General features: G+C 43.9%; 1 protein-coding gene across 1 annotated transcript in view; it reads left to right on the top strand.

The window, feature by feature from the left end:
• ASZ1 (ankyrin repeat, SAM and basic leucine zipper domain containing 1) overlaps positions 1-14,817 on the top strand; it is an 89,700-nt gene that overhangs the window by 61,569 nt on the left and 13,314 nt on the right. The window contains exons 8-9 of the mRNA XM_067563968.1: positions 1,936-2,011; positions 4,147-4,203. Coding sequence (XP_067420069.1) covers positions 1,936-2,011; positions 4,147-4,203 — 133 coding nt within the window. The remainder of the gene's footprint in view (positions 1-1,935; positions 2,012-4,146; positions 4,204-14,817) is intronic.

The following is a 14,817-nucleotide window of genomic DNA, read 5'->3' as shown; positions in this document are numbered from 1 at the left end:
TGAGAAGATTTTTCACTTAGTCCTATTACATGTATATACTATTCTTAATCAAATATATATGAATAAAATATAACTCAGTGGAAAATCCTCTCAATCAACTCCTCATGAGGAGATCATAGAAAGATCAGCAATTTAGGAAGAAAGGCAAAGTAATCTGCCTCCTTGGTCTTGCATATACCAAATTACAAAGCCATGCTGTTGAGATGCAGTTATGCTGCTTGGGAGAATTCATCCCTTTTAGAGACATCTTTGGGCAAAGCACAGGCAGCACAAGAAATCTTGTGGTTAACATATCAGACCTTGTCTAGGGAAATTTTCACTTGTGTAACTATACCAGTGTGGTTATAGTAGTGCAAAACTTTAATGTAGCTATGCTGTACTAGTGCAAAGCAGGGCTTTCATCTGTGCAATTTATCCCAGTAATTTATTAAATTGCATTAATGAAAGGTCCATCTCACTCCATTGCAGCACATTGACACTGAGGGTTTGTATCAGTGTAGTTACACTGGTGCAAAAACCTTGTGTAGATAGGGCCTGAATCTATTCCTGAAGGCCTGGGTTCTTTTCCTATCCCTTTTACAGACTTTCTGTGTGATTTTTAAGCAAGTCAATTATAGCCTAATTTTTAGAGGTACTGAGCTCCTAAAGTTCTGATTGACTTCAGCTGCTCAGAACCTCGTAAAATCAAGCCTCTAATGTCTGTTAAATAGGAATAAGAAAGTGCCTATATCATTGAGGTTATGAAGTAGAAATAATTGATATTAGTAAAGTGGATTGATAAAATGGGTGGAAGTTATAGAAGCACAAGTTGGCATTATACCTCATACAGCAATCTGAGACCTATCTAACTCCCATCCCATTTTTTAGTATTTTTCCTTAGGTGGGTGTTGGAAATTTTGCAGCCATTTTAAACTTTACTTTCCATAGTGGTCTCCTTGCAGAGATCATGCACTATATAAATCCTTGGGATTAGGCTACTTCTACTCTGCTGCATGAACCACTGTAGATGTGGTTTAAAATGTCTACAACCATAGGAGAAATGCCAATGTATACAAGGTTTAATATGATCCTGGCTAGCTGGATTCCTGAACAGAACTAGCAAAGTATTTTGGATTTATTGTGTCAGAGGATGCAACTGAGCTAGAGTCCTCTGGATATAAGAGTGAGGTTTTCATAAGGGTGTTCTCCAGAAAGGGCTTTCAGATTTTTTAGTTCACTCCATATGTGGTCTGGAATAAGCTTGAATCTGTTGATTTTCAGGGCATGCTGCAAGGCTCCTCCCTTAACCTAGGATTTTGGTGAAGGAGCAATGCAGTAATGGCTTATCTTTTTTGCCTGTTGGAAGGTAGTGTTTGGTGTATTCATTTCTGATTTGCTGTTAATTTTTCAGCCTTTGAGGTCTGCTGTTTTATTTTTATTTTTTTTTCTTCTTCTTCTTCTTGTTTTTTAAAATTATGTCAAAGGAGCCCAGGATAGGCATGGTTACCTTTCGTATCATAAATCTGAAAATAAACAAGCTGTGATGCTTGTCATGGACATATTGATATTACATAAAGGGTGGCTGGTGATTAGAGGGCAGAGTTAAAGTAGTTTGGTGTACTGTAACTGCATTTCCATATTTTCCAATATTTGGGGTATTTTTGAAATAGTAACCTTAACTTTGAATTTCCTGCCTTGCAGCCATTTGATTTTTAAAATTACAATGATCCACTAAAGATTTTTTTCCTTTAAAGTATTAGTACAGATTTACAGCTTTAATTACAAGTTCAATGAAGTGCTTTGGCTGGAAAAATATATCACTTTACTGACACATACACATGCATACACATGTTTGGCTATTAGAGTTTAAAGATCCGCTTTAATGATTTATGAAAAATAAATTTGCCACTATTTTTTTTCCTTTTGTAACTCATGCAATAATATATACATATATAGTTCCTATACAGCCTTTGGTGATCTGGAAGTGTTTTTACATGGTCTTGGTCTAGAACACATAACAGAGTTACTAAAGGTAAGATTGCTGTAGTGAATTTGCATATTTGAAAAATAGTTTGTAAATTATTACATGTACTTCATACTATTATGACCTCTAGATTTCTCAATGTTAGATTGTATGCCTTCGTCAAGTCACATTTTAATACGTTTATTATATGTAAATAAATCTAATAAATGAGAGAATTGTACCTGAAATGCTACATGTAAAATTTGTCCGTCATAGAGTTTAAGACCAAAAGGGACCACCACATCATCAAGTCTGTTCTCCAATATATCACAGGCCACCAACACCACCCAGTACCCGCACACTAAACACAACCACCAAAATTAGACCAAAGCTTTACAGCCCAGAGTAGACTAGACCAATGGTTCCCAACCTTTTTGAGTGAAAGCCCCACTGTTCAACACTAGGTAAAACACGTGCCCACCCCCTGCCATAAACACATATAATCCCTATAAACACACACAATGATAATGATAACACTAAATTACATAATAATAAATTTCTCTTTCCTGAGTAGGAAGCTAAGCCTACCCTGCCACTGCTGTCATTGCATGTCCCATGTTCCCCCACCTCTTCCCATCCCTCATGGACTGAGGGTAATGGAGGCGGGTTCTGGCGGCTTGGCCAGAGCTGCTCCAGGCCCCCCACTGGCACGGGGCTGCTTTTGTCCAGCCAGGTGCCTGGACAGTGAGGGGCTGAGGGCGGCTGCTCCTCTGCTCCGGCCGGCGCAGAGCTCGAGGCTGCTGCACTCAGCATGGAGCTTGGGGCTAAATGATCTCAATATTACTGAAGCCTCATGGATCCCTTGTAATCTTTGGTGCACCCGTCCCCCCCAGGGGATCCCATCCCCCAGATTGGGAACCATTGGACTAGACTATTACATGCCACAGGCAGAGACTAGGAGGGACTGAAGTGCACTAGTGCCAGAGGGCCCTGCAGTGACAGGGAACTGATTGAGAGATACCCAGATAATCCTGGCAAGTGCGTAGCACCACATGCTGCAGAGTAAGGTAAAAAACTGCAAGGTCACTGCCAGTCTGGCCTGGGGGAAAATTCCTTCCCAACCCCACATGGGGCAATCAGTTAGATCCTAAGCATGTCAATAAGAACCAGCCAGCAAGCACCTGAGAGAGAGAGAGAGAGTGCTCAGTGCCACCTCAGAGCTATGATCCTCCCAATCCAATGTCCCATCTGCAGCTGTGACCTCCCTGATGCTTCAGAGGAAGAAGATTAAATACACATGTGTATCACCCTGTCTATTGGGGGAGGCAGGGAAAATCGCTTCCTGACACTTGCTAGTGGCTGGCTGAAACACTGAAGCATGAGCTTTAGGAATATAAAACATAAACTGGAAGTGAGCCCTGCCTCCATGCATCACAAGCAACCCCATCATATAATCCGACTTCTTACTGTCCAGCTCACACTTAAATCTAATTGTTGTTTGCCTTCCACTACTCCCCTTGGGAGGCTGTTCCAGAAACTAACCCCTCTGATAGTTAAATATCTCTCTGTCTAGCCTGAATTTGTTCATGGCCAGTTTACACCCATTTGTTCTTGTGCCAACACTGTCCTTTAGTTTATACAGCCCTTCACCCTCCCTAGTGTTTACCCCCAATGTATTTATAGAGAGCAACCATAGCCCTGCTCAGCCTTCCTTTGTGAGACTTAATAAGCCAAAAGGCTGCTCGCTGGTTATGACAGACAGCACCCCCTTTTCCAGATGACTCAAGCACTGGTCCTGCAAGAGCTGTCCAGGCAGATCCCTCCCCACAGCCACTGACTTTCTGCCACAGCAGCTGGAGGAAAGCACAGCTGGGTTGGGGTTGGGGGGAAGGGAGCTCGTGGCCCCATTGACAAGTCAAAGCAGGGTGAGGGGGCCCCCTGTGGTCCTATTGGCCAGTCAGAGTGCTGAGATGAGGGGTGTTTCTCTGACTATTACTATATTTTTTTGGCAGACTAGAGATTAAAACTTCCTAGGAATTGGGGCTAAATTATGTGCATTAGATATTTTGTGTTTTGTGAATACATTTGAGAAACTTTACAATGCTGCTTTGGTAATTGACCTGTATAGCTACATTTCTAACATTTTCCTTCATTCTTTCTTCTAAAGTTCCATATTTGCTAAGTGAAACTTTTGTTTCATACAGGAAAGAGATATAGCTTTAAGACAGCTTTTGACCATGAGAAAAGATGACTTCATGCAGGTTAGTTTACTATTTTAAAACTTTCTGTTTTATTTTCACTTCTCTTATATATTCCTTATTTTGTTTGTATATCTTTATGCAAATTTTAGAGGGAAGAATAAGAGGATTAATAACTCTCAGAAATCTTGAATTCTTATTTGCTTTTAAGATCTTGGCATCTGAATGTAGACTGCCTTTGTATAATATTCAAAGATCAATCTGTGGTGTATATTACTAGTCAAATCCTAGAATTTGAGTCCACTCTAATGCAGTTATTGAGCTGTTATCATTGCTTCATTTTAGGTTACATTTTATTAATTAGAGATGCCATATGAGGACTGAATGTTTATCTAAGTAGTTTGATATCTTATTGATTATTCCTTTGATTATTTGGCTAGCCGAAAGTCAGTGCTGTTTTTCAACAGTAAAATAGTGTGTATGTATGGTGTTAATGCTTTATTTTTTAAGCCAATTATCTTAATACATAAGTTTATTTGTGTTTATAAAGTGTGGTTGTTAACTGCTACTCCAGATTTATAAACGCAGCATGGGATCTAAGTTGGAGTCTAGATTTTTTTTCTATTTGTGCACTATCACCAGTTATGAAAATTGTGTAGCCAAATTGTGCCCTCAGTTATTCTTGTGGGATCATGCCATCTTCAGGAGGGGTGCAAGAAGTCTAACTTAAAATCCCATTATAAAAATGGGGAAACTAAGGTTTTGAAAAATAAGTGACTTGTCCAAAGTCAGAGTCTGTGGAAAAGTCACGAGTGGAACCAAGGTCTCCTGACTCCCAGGGCTCATTACTTTTCAGTTACAACTGAGTTGGGGTACTCAGTGTCTACATGGTTGTTTCCTGACCCAGTTACAACATAAAACACAGTGCCAGTTTGTAGTTTTAGGTGGTTCTTCAACAAAGCACTTGCAGTGCTCACATTCCAATATGAATGATAAGTGAAGGCAGTTAAGATGAAGTCTACATTATAAAATAGAATTGTGTTTATTTGTGCTAGAGGACAGCCATGTAGTAACTAGATCAATATAGTCCAGTGCCCTTTAATCATGGTTCTGCAAATGTCAGCCATCTTGAATTGTTAATTACACCTTTTGAAATTGAAATTTTAAAGTCGATATTAGTCTAGTTCTTTGCTGGTCTACTGTGGGTATGCATGCGCTTGAGACCAGAGAATTCTTGCAAGTAGTGTCTACTGATCTACACCTGGGCCCTTGCTCTCCTTGTTCTCCACATTGAGGGCATAAGGAACAGGGCAGACTGACCACCTCTCCAGTTCCTTCTTACCACTGCATGGCCTGAGTCGGAATCCTCCAGTGTCCAGAACTTATCATTTCTCTTCTTCCTGTAAATATTCAACGTTTTAGATTATTCTTATTTTGTTGTTAGTTGGTGTTATGATAGTTCTAGTTAGTTAGCATTAGAATCCCAGTCCCTCAGCACAGGTCTTAGATTATGCCCAGGATTCTGGATTTCAAAACCTGCATTTCTTGACCCCACTTTTTTTTGGTCAGTGACGGTCATCAGCGCTGCCTGTACTGCTTTGGGGAGATGTGTATCCTCCTCCTGCTACTTCTTCCCCAGCTGAACCTGGCAGGCGTGAGAGCTTAGACTTCGGAAACACCTTATGGAGCAGACAGTGAAGTGCTAGTCAGACCCAGGCCATTGCATTGGCCGAAGTTGTCCAGGAGCATGGCCCCTATTCTATGTCTGACTCCAGGATGGAGGGGGGTAAAGGAAAGGACCCTTTTGCTGGGCTCCCTCATAAAAGTAAAGGGGAACTCTCATAAATACAAAAGCAGATCCCCTCCTAGACTTTCCCCAACCTTATCCAAATTGGGTGAGCATTCATACCCAAGCCATAAGGACTTAGATCCTCCTAAAGCCACCAGGGCATGTGCAACAGACTCCTTTGATACCAGCCTCTGCATCAGCACTGACTGCGGTGTCACCTAAAACAAAACATGGAGATCTGAAAGATTGGAACTGCTGGTACCGTCAACAGATGTGAGGTCAGAGATTCATTCACTGTAGTTACCGTCACAGTCCTGTAAGTGGCACAAAGTTACAGATCGCAATCTCTGAAGGTACTAGTGAATTATACCACTTCTGAGGAGATCTTTGTCCTCCCGGACCCACAGTCTCCTTTGTTATCAGGATCAGTCCTCACCAAGGAGATTCAAATGTCTGTGGGAATTCAGAACTCCACAGAAAAAGTCTGTCCCCCATCGCATCCACTAGCTGCAATGTCCTCTTAACAGTTCCATTGCCACTGCCAATGGAGCCAGTGTGACTGTACACGGGGTGCCCAAGACTGAGAGTCAACTTGTTACCCTCTTACCTCCAGTAAGAAGGAGGATTGCTTGTGTTTAACTGGGTGTCAGCTCCATTGCATCACCAGTCAGTTAGCCGCCCAACAATCTCCTTCTCTGGGCTATGCCGGCCTTTACTTTACTTTTCCTTTCAGTTTAACAGTATGTATACGTCAATCCCCAAGCTCCTTTGAAGCGTTCCCCTGTAGCATCAGCCCCTTATCCACTTCCCACTCACAAAATTACAGTTAGCTGTCCCCAAAGAAACAGCATACACACCTCTTGTGTGATTCAATTCAGGATCAGCTCCGATGTAACATCACAGCACTGAGAAAGATTTATAGTGAAAACAATCATAAATTTATTATCAAAGACTAAGAGATAATTAGTAAGGCTAATGGAAACAGAAAGGTTACGTATAAAACAAAATTGTAACACAATTCCTGGAGACTGAACTTAACTTTAGCAGGCTAACCATCTGTCTAAAGAAGTTTATCTCACCCCAAATGTCTTTTGCGGCATTTCAGTTGAGCTTGGGTGAATGTAAACATGCTGTCCATTTACTTCCTCAGGTGCAGGACAAAGGGGTGTCTCCTTGCCTTCTGCTTGTACCTCAAAGTTCACTATCTGTCCTCAGAAACAATAGAACCCCCTTACTTGCTTATTCCTGCGTTGACTGTTGATTCAATCTGTAAACAGAGCTTCCATTGTGTCGATTTATTGTGCTTAATTTGCATTTGACGAAGAGATGCACATCTTACCTCTTGTCTGGAAGAAACTTTTTTTTGTCTGTGATTGATGGCAGACTTTAAAGCATATTTTCAGTACATATAAACAACTTATTAGATATCATCCGAACATATATCACACAGTGATTGAGGCTCATGACATAAGCTTTTATTAGAGCCCTCACATGACATAATTTATGGATAAATACCATGAAAACAGTGTGCTAGGTAGTGAGTTTGTCAGGCCTGCAAAGAGTTAGTTTCACAACAGTTGAAGCCTCTGCCAGTTGACATTGAGGGGTTCTTAGAGCCACAGCCAACTCCAATCTTTTCCTCTTCAGGAGAGTTGGATGTATCAGTGTAACAGCTCTCTCTCAACCCAGACAATTTAACCCAAATGGTAGGATTAAGAAATTCCAGTAACTAGCCTGTGCCACACAGACAGGAATTTCCTCCTTTGGACTTCTTTGGACCTATGCAGTGCCTTGGGGGCTACTATAACCTGTCTTTGACCCCCTCATTCTGACCTCATTCGGACTCTTGGGTCCTTGTAATATGGTGTACCAGGCCCTTTGTGGCTCCCTGCTGGGAGTCCTGCGATCCTGTTACACCTCGGAGCAGCAAAGGTTGGTCCTCTAGGCCTAGAAAAGCGGCACAGAAGCAGCCAATCAGAGCCCAGCAGGATCAAATAAAAGGAGCTGCAGGGCCTTAGCAGGTCAGTTCCTGGGTGTGACCAGAAGGGTAAGAAAGATGCGCTTCCCTGATCAAAAGAGCGTGAGGGGCAACCAGAGTTTGGTTTAGGCTGCATTTGCTTAAGCTGGGAGAGAGAAAACCTGAGAACTTTAACCCTGAGGTAAGGGGTGAAGTAAAGGGGCCAGGTGGGAAGAGGCCCTGGGAAGTAGCAGCAATGAATTGAAATGAGTGATTGTGTATGCTGTTTATATGTTCCTTGGGTTGGAACCTGGAGTAGTAGGTGGGCCCGGGTTCCCCCACCAGTGAAGTGGTGTAAACCCCAGTGTTTGGGAGACCAGCCTAACCTAAGCCCTGAGAAGGGGACAGTGCTCATTTGGAAGCCCAAGCAAAAGGCTGAATTTAAAGGGCCTAGAATCAGAGCTGAAGACCCTAGTGAGGACAGACAGACCATTTTGTTGGATTCTTTGCTTCCCTAAAAGGGGTTGATTTTGACTGACCAGGCCAGAGCGCCGAGCCACTGAAGACCTGCCAAGCGAGGTTGACAACCTACAGGGGGTGCAAGGAGCATGGAAAAGGCCTGCAGTAGCACACACAGTAGCAAAGGGCGCTCAAGATGTGAATACCCCCTTTTTACAGACCCTTCCACATGTTACCTAGAATCCATCCATTTCATCAGGGAATCTTATCACCCCTCTCCTCCAAGGGGTCATTGTGAAACCCCTGAGCCCAAGAAGGGTAAGATGAGATTCATTTGCAGGTTCCAACAGGGATATCATCCTGTTTCTCCTGGATGATCATAACTCCTGAAACTGTCTATGGAGAGTAGGGGAAGAGCTCCATATTTCCTTAGAAGAGGTCCAGGACCCTCAGCACATGGGATGCAGTTGACTTGCTCTCCTTATAAACAAAGCCATACTAGAATTGGCAAGGGCTGTGTGGCACATGCCAGGCCAACTGTGTCCCTACCCCAATGAGGGCAAAGAAATGATTCTTTGTCCTGCGTAAGGGAGCAGAATTCTTGTTCACCCACCCTGCCCTGAACTGCTTGGTGGTCCATACAGCCACCAAAAGATCCAGACAACACCACCCAGGGGCTTCCCCTAAAGATGAGTTCAAGTGTCTCGACCTTATGGGGAAGAAGGTCGTAACATTTACCAGCCTTCAGTTTAGGATCTCAAATTATCAAGCTCTTCTCGCCAAATACAATCTACTGAATTATTCCAAGTTCCTTGACTTTAAGGACAAGTTGCTTCAGAAGACAGGATTCAATTCAAGCCCTTATTGAGGGGGCAAACTAGCGTTCAGAACTTCTTTACAAGCCACAGTTGATACAGTTGATATGGCATTGAGATCCGTGGTGACAGCCATTGTGACGCAGTGGGAATTGTGGTTACTCTTTGGGTTTCCTAGGGATGTGCAAAACACTATTGAGAACTTCTCTTTTGATGAAACTAATCTTTCCAACAAAAACACAAATGAGTCTTTGCACTTGTTGAAAGAGTCTAGGATAGCCCTCTGCTCCCTGGGTATATAGACACCTGCTCTGAACAGAAAATAGCATAAGCAGCACTTCAAACCAAGGCCCTTACTTCAGCCATTTTATTAGCAGCCATCTCGCAAATGACAATGCAGACTCCAATTTACCTAGTGTAAATTTACCCAGTGTCTACCACTTCATCCACAGCTACCCAACCTCATCCTCTTACCAAGAGAGATTTTTGACATGATGTCAGAGAGGTACCATCTCCACCTGATTCTGAGACCCATTTTTGGGGCACCTAGCAAAATTTTCCCCAAACTGGGCAGCAATAATAGACAAGTGGGTGCTATATAGCATCCATTCTAGCTATATGGTTGAGTTTCTCCCCCAAATTTTACTTCTGCATCTCTTTTCAGGGAATGCTCTCATGAGGTAATTCTCCTTCAGGAGGCACAGTCTCTTCTCCAACAAGGAACAATACATCAGGTACCTCCTCAACATCGTGGAAAAGGGTTCTATTCAAAGTATTTTATAATCCTCAAGAAGAAAAGAGGTTCGTAGCCTATTCTCGACTGCGTCAACTGAATGATTTTATTTGAAAATTTAAAATTCTGCATAATTACATTAGCATCAACTATACCATCCCTAAAAAGAAATCACACAAATCTTCTGGAACTGAGAGCAGTACAAGCTTGCAAAGCATTGCTACCATTCATACAAACCCAGCATGAAAAGTGCATGCTTCATGTGGATATTCACGTCTCTCACAGTCAGTTCCTCAGGTCTTTGGTGGGTCTCCACCACTATCAATACAGGGTGCTTCCATTCGGATTCACTACAGATCTTAGTGTCTTCACAAAAGCGTTCTCAATAGTAGCAGCTCAGCTCAGCTCCACCATCTTCTCATTCTTGGCTGACTGGCTTCTAATCAGCAGGTCTCACCTGGAAGTTTTAACATCAACTTTTGTCACTGCTCCACCTTCTAGCATTCCTGAGAATCTATGTAAACATGGAAAAGTCTACCTTGACTCAACACAGACCCTAGAATTTAAAGGAATGACATTGGATTCAATCAGGGTGAGGGCCTACTTCCCTACAAACAAATTTTGCACCATTGGTGCTCATGTACCTGAATGCACACAACCCTCAAACATCAGTCCAGATGTGCCTTACTCTCCTGGGTCATGCAAGACTCCACTGTTGTTTATAAGGTCGGTTCCAGTCAGTAGGTATTCTGAGTAAACACAGCATGGAGGAACCCTGGACGTGTGTACACGAGTTCCCTTTCTATTCTCCACACCTGACAAGACAATAATTTACAAACTCCTCACTGATAGTCTGTGGAGCCTACATGGACAATCAGACAGCGCAAGGCACTTGAACACCTTGGGAAGCCAGAATGCGCACACATCTTCTGGAACTGAGAGTAGGACAAGCTTGCAAAGCACTGCTACCATTCATACACTCCCAGCACATTCTGATAATGCTGGACAATATAACTATTGTTTTCTATATAAAAAAGCAGGGAGGGGCACGCTCTGTCATCCTCTGTATAGAAATGGCCAATTTATGGAATTGATGTATACAGAACCATGTCATCCTATGAGTAGTTTACCTCCTGGACACCTAGTACTCACTGGTGGACAGCCTCAGCAGGCATTTTGTCACCAATCATGAGTGGGTGTTACTTGATTAAATAGAAACATTTTCCATGAGTGGGGCGCACCCACCTGGGACCTCCTCGCCTCTCAGGCAAACATGAAGTACAACACTTACGGCTCCTGGGGCGCTCAGGGTCAGTACTCAAGAGTGATGGTCTCCTGCCTTGAACAGATCATTTCAGTAATGCCTTACCTCCCATCCTGCTCCTCCCTCAGGTTCTACGAAAGGTCTGATTAGCCAGGTGCAGGTGATTCTCATTGCCCCCCAAATGGTCCAGATAATTCTGGTTTCTAGATCACTTACAAATGTCATCCTGTCCATCACTCAGCATCAAACCTTTTCAGATCAACTGACCCAGAAAAACAGCAGGGTCAGGCATCCCAATCCCGAAGCTCTCCATCTCAGTGCTTGGTATGTGGATGGATTTTGAGCCTAGAATGTTCTTGTTCTGAAGCTGTACAAGTTATCTTTAACAATTGCAGGAAAGACTCCACTACAAAAAGGCACCTAGCCAAATAGGGGTATTTCTCTATCTGGGCCCAACAAAATCACAAATTTTCAGAGACAGTGGATATTCTCACTATGTTGGACTGTCATCTTACCCCTCGAGACAATAAACCTTTCCTTTAACTTGCTACAGGTTCATCTACTAGCAGTTAATATGAATCACTCACCAATGGCCTGTTACTCAATCTTTATCTACCCAGTAACAGCCAGGTTCTTGAAGGGTCTGATCAGAACCTTTTTGCCAATAAAGAAACCAATTTAGAGTTTCTGGCATTCACTAAGCCGTCCTTTGAACCACTAGCTGTGTTCCATGTCTCACCTATCAGTGAAGGTTTCCTTCCTCATTGCCATCACCTCATCCAGAAAGGTAGGTGAACTTGGAGCATTAATGGCTGAGCAGCCATACACAATATTGCATGAGGATAAGGGTCCCACCACAACTGCACCTGAAATACATTCCTAAAAGAGTTTGAGAATACTATATATACCAATCAGTTCACTTGTCTTCTTCACGAAGCCTCATGCCTCTGCCAGGGAACACAGACTTCATTCCCTGGAAGTACAAAGAGCATTGACACTCTATCTTCGGAGAATGAAACAGATCAGGAAATCATCTAGATAGTTTGTAGCCATAGCACGAGTATGAGAACAAACTATCTTCTCAGAGAATTTTTAAGTTGATCTCTAGCTATATGCTACTCATTCAGTTGACACAGCCTCGTTCCCTGCATGGGGAGGGGCTCACTCTAAGAGAGCACAAGTAGCATTGGTAGTATCTCTTCAAGTGGTACTCTTGCTAGATATATACAGGGCTCTGTCCACACATTCACGAGACATTATGGCTTGGTCTAGGACTCCACTAATGATGCATCCTTTATGACAGTGGTTCTATAAGCAGCTTTACCACCTGCATCCTTATATCTTCCTCTTCTCTTGAGTACTGCTTTTCAGTCACCCACAGTGGAATACACACAGGAACCAGCAATTGAAGAAGAAAAGGAAGTTGCTTCCTTTTATTGTAACTGGAGTTCTTCTTTGAGTATTTGCTCATGTACATTCCAATATAGATGTGTGCTGACCCCGAGCACTGCCACCAGAAAGCTTTTTCCTCAGTGATATCATTCAGGTTGGCTCCTGTGCCCCCTGGAGTAGTGCAGTCATAGCACAGGTATAAAGGTCCCCACCACCCCTTCAGTTCCTCCTTCCTGCCTGTGATGGGCACTGGAACTATCTTGTCCTTCTAGTCACAACCCTATGCTTGTGAGTGTCCCCATTCCAGCTGCCTCAAGTGCCTGGGGGAAGTTCACATGCAGGAGTAATGTAAGATCTGTAGGGACTTCAGTCCCGCACCAAAAAGGATAAAGACAATAGACACAGATCTATCCTCATGAAAGTAGCACTCCAGCCTTCCTCAGAGCCGGGTCACCCTGACTCAGCACCAAGTACTTCAGTAAGGAGCACCCCAGCTACTCTTTGGGACACTCGCCATCATTCTCCATCTCCAGCACTGAGAAAAGACACTCCATCCGCATCTAGGGAGCCTTGGTGCACCATCCATCATCCCCAGTTCTGCAGAAAGGGTCTCCGACAAGGGAACCTCGGCACTCATCTCCATCTCCAGTGCTGAAGAAGAAGCAGAAAAAGACCAACAGAGGTCATAGACTTTAAGATCAGAAGGGACCATTATGATCATCTAATGTGACCTCCTGCACAACGCAGGCCACAGAACTTCATCCACCCACTCCTGTAATGGACCCCCTAATCTATGACTGAATTACTGAAGTCTTCAAATAACGATTTAAAGACTTCAGGTACAGAGAATCTACCAGCAAGTGACCCATGCTCCACGCTGCAGAGGAAGGCAAAAAACCTCCAAGGTCTCTGCCAATCTGCCTTGGGGGAAAATTCCTTCCTGACCCCAAATATGGTGATCAGCTAAACCCTGAACATGTGGACAAGACTCACCAGCCAGACACCAGATCCCCAACCTAAAATTTATGGGACAGAAGGACACTAGCAGGATGTACCGTCCCCAGCCATAAGAGAGCAGTAGTCGGCAGCTCTGATGGGAAGGACCTCTACGATGATGAGGTTTCAAAGGGAAAACTGGCCATGATGGCTCAGCCTCAGACCGCTCCCTCCTGGCACCATTCGCCGGCACCGATTGGCACTGCTCCACCCTGGTCCCCTGGAGACTGACTCGGAGGTGAACTCGTACGTCTCTCATAGGAACTGGCAATATACAGCTATGGACCTGATCTATGAAGTCCTGAGCTATGACCAGGGCATTTCACCTGCGGCGTGGCCACTGGGACAGTGGCAGTTCCCAGTCCATTCGCCTTTCTGGAACCCTTGGGCTTTCCCATTGCAGCCAGGTTTGCACTCCAGGAGGTCATATTCAGTGGTTTTGGAGCCCACCACCCATGGAGCAGGATCCAGGCTCTGGTACTGAAGCCGGAGCCATATATCAAGATCCGGCACTGCAAGACCTGTCTGGTGCTGAGACGGAAGAACAGTGCCTTGTACCAGTCAATGTGTCATCTTCCTCTTTCCTGGATGACACAGTCAAGGGAACAGATATTGGCCTGCACACACTCCTCCCCCGCCCCCTGAGGATTACAAGCACGTTAGGATCTCCTAAGAAGAGTAGCTCAGAACATGGTGATCCAGGTGGAAGAGATCAGAGAGTCCTCCCACGTCCTTGTGGACATCCTGGCAGCAGCAGGCCCTGCAAGAGTGGCGTTGCCCCTGAATGATGCCATTATGGACCCTATCAAGCTGTTGTGGCAGACCCCAGCATCCCTTCAGCCAATGGCAAAAAAAATGGAAAAGAAATACTTTGTCCCAGCTAAGGGTTATGAGTTTCTCTACACACACCCACTACTGGGCTCTTTGGTGGTGTCAGCAGCCAACGAGCAGAAAGGCAGGGCCAACACCCAAGGCCAAGGACTCCAAAAAATTAGACCTTTTTCGAAGGTGGTCTCCAGTTCAGGATCACAGATCAGCAGGCTTTTCTGAGCAGGTATGATTTCAATTCCTGGGACTCAGTGCTGAAATTTAAGGAGTTCTACTGCAGGAATCTAGGTGAGAATTTTGCATCTTTCATGAAGGAGGGCAGATCAGTAGCAAAGGGGTCCCTACAGGCAACCTTAGATGCAGCAGACTCTGCAGCCGGATCCATGGCCTCATCTGTGACAATACATAGAAGCTTTTGGCGTCAATCCTCAGGCTTAACACATG

Source organism: Emydura macquarii, unplaced genomic scaffold (genome assembly GCF_026122565.2).
Source record: "Emydura macquarii macquarii isolate MOO-44397 ecotype Brisbane River unplaced genomic scaffold, CSIRO-AGI_Emac_v2 contig_2636, whole genome shotgun sequence".
In the NCBI taxonomy this organism is placed as follows: domain Eukaryota; kingdom Metazoa; phylum Chordata; order Testudines; family Chelidae; genus Emydura; species Emydura macquarii.
The sequence above is the reverse complement of the archived record's forward strand: the minus strand, read 5'-3'. Positions and strand labels throughout refer to the sequence as shown.